At 49.5% G+C, this 8,673-nt stretch overlaps 1 protein-coding gene across 1 annotated transcript in view; it reads left to right on the top strand.

Annotated features, from left to right (window-relative positions):
* Nucleotides 1-4,880, top strand: part of EFNA3 (ephrin A3) — a 104,003-nt gene extending 99,123 nt beyond the window's left edge. Inside the window, exons 4-5 of the mRNA XM_018565866.1 lie at nucleotides 56-133; nucleotides 4,407-4,880. Of these exons, the coding sequence (XP_018421368.1) occupies nucleotides 56-133; nucleotides 4,407-4,528 (200 nt within the window). The 3' untranslated portion in view covers nucleotides 4,529-4,880. The remainder of the gene's footprint in view (nucleotides 1-55; nucleotides 134-4,406) is intronic.
* Nucleotides 4,881-8,673: the final 3,793 nt, after the last annotated feature.

Genomic DNA, 8,673 nt, shown 5'->3' with positions numbered 1-8,673 from the left:
CTTCAGGGCAGTTATGATTTTGGTCTGTGGTAATGGTGTAATTTCCCTCCCACAGCAGCCCACTCAGGCGAGAAGCAATCTCCCACGCTGCCGCAGTTCACGATAGGACCTGAAGTGAAGATCGAGGATCTAGGTAAGCAGTCCGTGCAATGTGTGGTGTCTGTCGCCCTCTACAGGCCAGTCTGAAAATGACAGCCGGCTCTTTCATCCTATTCTGTAGCTTTGAACGTTTGTAGATGTTAAGGGATGAAGGGGATGCAATTTTTTGGAAAATCTCCTGTTTGATAATTTATTCAGATGTGAGATACAGGAAGCCGAGATTTCATTCTTCCCTCTATCCTTCCTGCGCCTAAGAAGTGTAGTGAAGGTAGGGATTTAGGTAGTGCATGTCTCTGCTGCCCCCTGCAGGTAATATTATGTAGGGTAAGTTTCTGTTGTCCCCTACAGGTAGTGATAATATGTAGTGCAAGTCTCTGCTGCCTCTATAGGTAATATTTTGTGGTGTACGTCTCTGCTGCCCCTACAGGTATTATTATGTAGTGTAAGTCTCCGCTGCCCCCTACAGGTAGTGATAATATGTAGTGCAAGTCTCTGCTGCCTCTATAGGTAATATTTTGTGGTGTACGTCTCTGCTGCCCCTACAGGGATTATGTAGTGTAAGTCTCCGCTGCCCCCTACAGGTAGTGATAATATGTAGTGCAAGTCTCTGCTGCCTCTATAGGTAATATTTTGTGGTGTACGTCTCTGCTGCCCCTACAGGGATTATGTAGTGTAAGTCTCCGCTGCCCCCTACAGGTAGTGATAATATGTAGTGCAAGTCTCTGCTGCCTCTATAGGTAATATTTTGTGGTGTACGTCTCTGCTGCCCCTACAGGGATTATGTAGTGTAAGTCTCCGCTGCCCCCTACAGGTAGTGATAATATGTAGTGCAAGTCTCTGCTGCCTCTATAGGTAATATTTTGTGGTGTACGTCTCTGCTGCCCCTACAGGGATTATGTAGTGTAAGTCTCCGCTGCCCCCTACAGGTAGTGATAATATGTAGTGCAAGTCTCTGCTGCCTCTATAGGTAATATTTTGTGGTGTACGTCTCTGCTGCCCCTACAGGGATTATGTAGTGTAAGTCTCCGCTGCCCCCTACAGGTAGTGATAATATGTAGTGCAAGTCTCTGCTGCCTCTATAGGTAATATTTTGTGGTGTACGTCTCTGCTGCCCCTACAGGGATTATGTAGTGTAAGTCTCCGCTGCCCCCTACAGGTAGTGATAATATGTAGTGCAAGTCTCTGCTGCCTCTATAGGTAATATTTTGTGGTGTACGTCTCTGCTGCCCCTACAGGGATTATGTAGTGTAAGTCTCCGCTGCCCCCTACAGGTAGTGATAATATGTAGTGCAAGTCTCTGCTGCCTCTATAGGTAATATTTTGTGGTGTACGTCTCTGCTGCCCCTACAGGGATTATGTAGTGTAAGTCTCCGCTGCCCCCTACAGGTAGTGATAATATGTAGTGCAAGTCTCTGCTGCCTCTATAGGTAATATTTTGTGGTGTACGTCTCTGCTGCCCCTACAGGGATTATGTAGTGTAAGTCTCCGCTGCCCCCTACAGGTAGTGATAATATGTAGTGCAAGTCTCTGCTGCCTCTATAGGTAATATTTTGTGGTGTACGTCTCTGCTGCCCCTACAGGGATTATGTAGTGTAAGTCTCCGCTGCCCCCTACAGGTAGTGATAATATGTAGTGCAAGTCTCTGCTGCCTCTATAGGTAATATTTTGTGGTGTACGTCTCTGCTGCCCCTACAGGGATTATGTAGTGTAAGTCTCCGCTGCCCCCTACAGGTAGTGATATTATGTAGTGTAGGACTCTGCTGCCCCCTACAGGTAATATTTTGTAGTGTAGGACTCTGCTGCCTCCTACAGGTAATATTATGTAGTGCCCCCTACAGGTAATATTATGTAGTGCAAGTCTCTGCTGCCCCTACAGGTATTATGTAGTGTAAGTCTCTGCTGCCCCTACAGGTATTATTATGTAGTGTAAGTCTCTGCTGCCCCCTACAGGTAGTGATAATATGTAGTGTAAGTCTCTGCTGCCGCTACAGGTAATATGTGGTGTAAGCCTCTGCTGCCTCTAGGTAATATGTAGTGCAAGTCTCTGCTGCCCCCTACAGGTAGTGATATTATGTAGTGTAGGACTCTGCTGCCCCCTACAAGTAATATGTAGTGCAAGTCTCTGCTGCCCCCTACAGGTGGTGATATTATGCAGTGTAGTACTCTGCTGCCCCCTACAGATAGTGATATTATGTAGTGTAGGTCTCTGCTGCCCCCTACAGGTATTATGTAGTGTAGGTCTCTGCTGCCCCCTACAGATAGTGATATTATGTAGTGTAGTACTCTGCTGCCCCCTACAGATAGTGATATTATGTAGTGTAGGTCTCTGCTGCTTTTATAGGTAATATTATTCTCATTTTTATGTGGACAGTCAGTGAGTTGCAGTCACTCTGCCCCCATAGACATAAGGAAGGATGACCTGTACATCTTTGGTGGTGGAGACGTCCTGAAGTGCCCCATCCTGCTGATATCGGTCTCGGGACCCCAGGGGTGGGAGGAACGGGGGGGATTTGTGCACATTAGCCGCCAGTCTCTTCATTTGTGGTCCGGGTTGTTGGGTCACTTTTCTATCTGTCACAGTTCTCAGAAGAGCAGCCAAGGCGGATGTGTGAGGGGATTAGTCAGCGGCGCGTGAATGGGCTCAGCGCTCGTTACCAGGAGACGCGCTCTCCAGCTTAGTGCTCAATGAGAAGAATGAAGAGATTCTTGGTTTAGGAGGACCAGGCTGTTGGTGCCAGCACTCCATACGGGTCCAGATGGCAATGGATGGTGTTTGGCAGGAGGCCGGGTCTCCTCTTTTTGAGATTTTCCCCTCACCTATAGGAGGTCCCAGCAAGTCTTGTTATCAGCTGCTGCAGACAGAGAGAGAAATCCGTTTCTTCTGATGGAGTCGAGGAAGAAGTTTAATCACATGTGACCAGAGGCAGCAGACTCTCATTGGGTATAGTGACATGTGACCAGTGACAGCATGACCCTCAGTGGGCATAGTGACCAGAGGCAGCAGGCCCTCACTGAAGATAATATGTGGTCAGAAGCAACATGACCCTCAATGGTGGATAGTGACCGGAGGCAGCAGGCCCTCACTGAAGATAATATATGGTCAGAGGCAACATGACCCTCAGTGGGCATAGTGACCAGAGGCAGCAGGCCCTCACTGAAGATAATATATGGTCAGAGGCAACATGACCCTCAATGGTGGATGGTGACCGGAGGCAGCAGGCCCTCTATATGTGGGGTAGGCCCACACTGGGGTTAGTGACATTAGCAGAGGCAGCATACCCTCATTGGGAGTAGTGCCATGTGACTATAGGCAGCAGGCCCTCACGGGAGATGATGACATGTGACCAGACTCAGCAGGCCCTGATTGGGAATAGTGATATATGATCGGAGAGAGCAGGCCCTCTGTGGGGATAGTGACATGTGACTGGATGCATCATACCCTCATTGGGAATAGTGACATGTGATCAGTGGCAGCAGACCCTTACTGGAGATAGTGACATGTGACCAGAGGCCACAGACCTGCATTGAGGATATTGATAAGTCTTTATATGATAACTATGAGCCAGAGGTCTGTGCAGAGAGGGAAATAATCCTACTTAATGATTTGCTGAGCTGTGATTGGATCTCTGTCTCCCCATTCTCTGCCATTCATTTTTTAGGTGGATACACATTGCATGTAAAGTGAACCTGTAGAAATGGTATCAGTAGGGAAGAAGGATGCAAGACCCAATGTGTCTTCATATAACTCTGATCCTGCAGAGAGCCTAGAACTAGGGCGGACTATTATGCAAATTCCGACTTCAACCCCCAAGTCACTGTTGTGACCTCCCATCCCCTCACTGTTGAGGTAATTGGATTTGCAGCTCAATAAAGAGGCGGAGCCAGGATCCCTGAGATTAAGTCCTTGTTTGCAGAGTAGCATGCCATACTGTCCAGCGGCGCGAGAGCGATGCTCTGTCCTTTTCAGGAGACTCGAGAGGCCTAGTTGGACTACCATGGGGAGAGCTCACCATGGTGGGAGGAGCCATCACCCCAACTCCTGAGGAGAACCTGCCCATTGTGGGAGAGCCCAAGACAGGCACTACCACGCGGCGGTCCCACCATTGTAGGATAGGCCAAGTTACAGAATACCACGGGGAGGGCTCACTATTGTGGTAGGGACCAAGCCACAGACTACCAAGCCACAGCTTACCATTGTGGAAGGGGCCAAGTCACAGACTACCACAGGCATAATGGGGTGTCATTGACTAAGAAGGGGCGCAGTTTGGAAATGTTACGGATCCAACCCAATCTTTCTTCTATTTCAGGAAACTTCAACCCGGAGATCCCCAAGCTGGAGAAGAGCATCAGCGGGACGAGCCCGAAAAGGGAACACTTGCATATGACTGTGGCCGTGTGTCTGCTTTTAATGACGCTCTTGGCATCTTAGTTTTCCCGCCGCCGGACTGGTCTGGAGGCCGATGAAATGGGAATACTCTGCGGAATCGGACTCATGAATGCGCAGGTTGGGGGGGGGGGTCACAGCGGGGCGAGAACAGCGCTCTGTCCTCCTCTGTCTTTTCTACCCTTTTTTTTTTTCTTCAAGAGACTCGACCTGTGGCACTAGAACACAACACTGGTGGACGTCACCGATAACAATAATAATATGCCGGGGGCCGAGCCGGAACAATAACCTGCTGCCAAATGATTCTGACAGACTTCTCAGTTACGGCCCTGACGTGAACTTTAACGGGCTGTTCTTACTTGAGTGCCTACACCCTGCTGTCCTCCGCACGGACCGTGTGTGGTCACCGGCAGCTCGGGGTGACCACAGAACATCGAGTTAGTTGGCCTTACCCTCCTCGAATTGGTTGCGTATGTCTCACGAGCCTGGGCACGTCCCCCACGTTCAGCCCCCCTCCCCCCTGCGGTCCATCATCCTTTTGTGACTTAGAGAGGAGTGAATCTCATGGATTTAATGGGTCCCTCGTGCCTTGTGGCACCGTAGCAGATCTCCTTACAATGCCACATCCAGCAGCCCTCCCCCACCCCAATGGTGCCAATTGTGTACTAACCCATCCCGTACCATAACACCATGTATCAACCAATCACACTCAATCTTGCCCAACCGCAATGGACAATGGACTGGTCTTCTGGGGTTGCCGGCCTTCACCGCTCTTTGTGTGGCTGCAATTTTATAACCGTTCCGGACTGGCCAGGTGCACGGCTATCATGTCCCCCCAGGTGGTGGTTCCGGGGAGGCCTTACGGAGATTTCCTACAGATGGAGAAAAACCACATGAAATCTTCTTACAATAATATTCGGCAGGTTCTCCAGGGCCTGGTCTTCTCACCATGACGGTCCGGCACCAAATGTAGCAGAACATGCAGCTGTGCCCCCCACAGTCCAGCTCGTGGCACCAAATTCAGGACACGACCGGACCTCCATGTTGGCAACCACCAACTCCGGCAGATAACTTCACATGTAACGTGACCCAAGAAAAGCTGCCATTGAAGCGCTCATACAAGATGTTCCAGATAGTTTGCACTAGATTCCTCCTCACCGCCCCCCATATGGTGATCAGACCGACCCTGGCACGGCGTTCTATAGAGCGGGGTAAACGATGGAAGATATGAAAATTTACACTCAAGTCTTTGGTACTGCTCTAAGGTCATGTGACTGTAAACATGCTAGACGTGGGTGTTCGCTCCGTTTCCTTGGATGTACAAAGGAAACGGCACACCGCTGTACCAGAAAGCCAAAATCAACTTTATTGTTCCAGGACATCCGAGTACACTCCACACCAGCACCACTTTCTGATGCGTTAGGTCCCTACTTAGGGATAAATTGTGGAACGTTCTACAAATAAGCCTCAAGGGGGAAAACGCGTCAGTTGGAAGTTCCGGGGTAGAGTGTGATGTGCTGGACCAATAAAGTTAATGTTGGCGTCCCAGAACACCTGCGTGCAGCTTTTTCTGCTAATCATTTCTCATTATTCACGTTTTTAGTTCACAGCGAGTTGTCCCATCTCAGGATTTGAGGAGTGAAACAAGCGCCCGAGTTTGACTTTTATCCCCAGTTGCATCTTCATAATAGGAACTTCCATTTTCTAGAGGAAGAATCTGCTTTGAATACAATCCTTGTGTTCTGCCGCTCTCAGCCCTCCAATCGTTGTACACAGCCCGGGTGTCCCTTCCTCACCCAGCATTCTGGGAAATGTCATCTGTCTTTCTGACTTGACCACCTTGAAGGTGGTCATGGCTGGGCCCAGCATCATGTGACTGTCACAGGATGTTGGCCATGACGCCGACGACTTGGTACCGTTAGGAGATATGATGAGTTGACCTCATCCTTTATTTACAGGCCAAACTCTAGTTTTGGGTGCTTATTACTTGGAAAAACATGCCGGCTTCTGTCAGGATCTCCACTGCTGAGATGTGGGGAAGCTTCACCATTGTGGGAGGGGCCCAGACCTAAACTCCTGAGGGGAACCTGCCCATTGTGGGTGGGCCCAAGCCACAGACTACCACGGGCCGGTCCCACCATTGTGGAATAGACCAAGTTACAGACTACTACGGGTAGGGGGTCACCATTGTGGGATAGGCCTAGGTACAGACTACCATGGAGAGAGTTAGACTCAACATTGTGGGAGGGGCCAAACAGGCTACCCCCAGGCAAAGCTCACCAGTGTGGGAGGGGCAGAGACACAAACTACTGGAGGAAATTTCACCATTGTGGGAGGGGCAGAGACAAACTACTGGGGGAAATCTCCATTGTGGGAGGGGCAGAGACACAAACTACTGGGGAAATCTCACCATTGTGGGAGGAGCAGAGACAAACTACTGGGGGGAAATCTCACCATTGTGGGAGGAGCAGAGACAAACTACTGGGGGGAAATCTCACCATTGTGGGAGGGGCAGAGACACAAACTACTGGGGGAAATCTCACCATCAGAGTCTCCGATATATAAAAGAAGCTGTTTGGTTATTTGACCCAAAACAGAAGTTGGACTATAGTAATAGACAATGGTGTCACACTCCAGATTGAAGGGCGCAGTTTGTATTCTCCTCCACGGTATGACGGTCTGGAAATCATCTTCCTGCGGCATGGTCTGAAGATTGCAGCAACGCCTGGAATACGTCATACCGCCGGTCGCGGCCACATTGGTGATTTCTGGTCGTGTCAAAAATTGTAAATATGACCCAGAAATGGCTGTTTTACCCCTCCCTATAGAGCTGTGCCCGAACCTTACACAGGAAGCGGTGGTGGGGGGCCGACTGCAAGTGTCACATGATTCCCCGCAGCCACACGTGGGATCCTTCCATTCAAAGTGCAGAGGGCGGAGCCTGGACAGAGCGGTGTTTGTGTATATACATATCTATCTCTAGATGTATACAATTGTCCCGAACAAGCTGTAAATACATTGACGTGGTTTCCTTGTCTTCTGTGAAGGCCGATCTCCACCTATGCAATGCACAGACACTTTTCAGACAATAAAGATCAGACTGACATTTGTAACCAGCCGCTTCCGCTGTCGCTTTCTTCATTCGCCTTCCATCGAGCTTTGCAGGGGTTCTTCCAGGGTTAGGGGTCGGGTACATTGCCGAGTGTTTGCCTCGTACCGCAGAATGGACACCAGGCTTCTATACACAGGTCTGGAATCTCAGACAGTTCTTATTGCAGACACTTTGATACAAGGCATTGGGATTCAGTTCCTATACAGCTTCAGGCAAATGTTTTGTAGCTTTAACAGCACCTTCAGCTCCTTGGCAGAGAGATGACAATGGGAGGGATGACTGTCACTTTAATCAGGTTCCAGTCCCACATACAATCCAAACAAAGTGAGCAGGTGACCCTATTTAAAGTGACAGCGCTCCTATTATAATCTTACATCCTCCTGGTGGAGCTGAAAATGCTTTCAAAGCTTTCACACGCCGACCATACACACTCGTATACAAGCTGACTTGCTGTGTGTACCAGATCTAACCCTCATATCAAAGCCTGCAATAGGAACTGTCTGTTCTGAACATTGCTCCTATACAAGCGTGTGTACAAGGTCTGATGGGGCCCATTTATAACATTTTATTCTTTTAAACATTGTGAAAAGTTGGCTCATAACTATGATGGACGGCCTTGCAGGCCAATGGGGGGTGGGCGATCTCCGGAATGGGGAACCCCCGGGTATTGGGGCTCCCAGCGCATTGAGATGTGCGTCGGCTCTCTGTACAAAGCAGCAAACGTTCAGAACCATCTGTGAGCTCAGTGATGTCCCCCCAGGAGGAGACGCAATGATAAATACCCCTGAACATGTATGACAGAGCGCTGGATTTGACTTGTTGGCTCACAACTATGACGGACGGATGGCCTTGTGGGTAGCGCAATCTGCAGAACAGGGCACCCAGAATATTGGGGCTCCCAGGGCATTGAGATGAGTGTCTGCTCTCTTGTACAGAGCAGCACAGTACCATCTGTGAGCTCAGTGTTGCCCCCTCCCAGGAAGAGACGCATTGATAAATGACCCCGAACATGTATGGTTGAGCGCTGTATTTGACTCTGGCTCATACCTATGATTGATGGCCTTGAAGACCAATAGGG

Source organism: Nanorana parkeri, unplaced genomic scaffold (genome assembly GCF_000935625.1).
Source record: "Nanorana parkeri isolate BGI_ZX_2015 unplaced genomic scaffold, ASM93562v1 scaffold897, whole genome shotgun sequence".
NCBI lineage: Eukaryota > Metazoa > Chordata > Amphibia > Anura > Dicroglossidae > Nanorana > Nanorana parkeri.
This window is presented reverse-complemented; position numbering and strand designations above follow the sequence as displayed.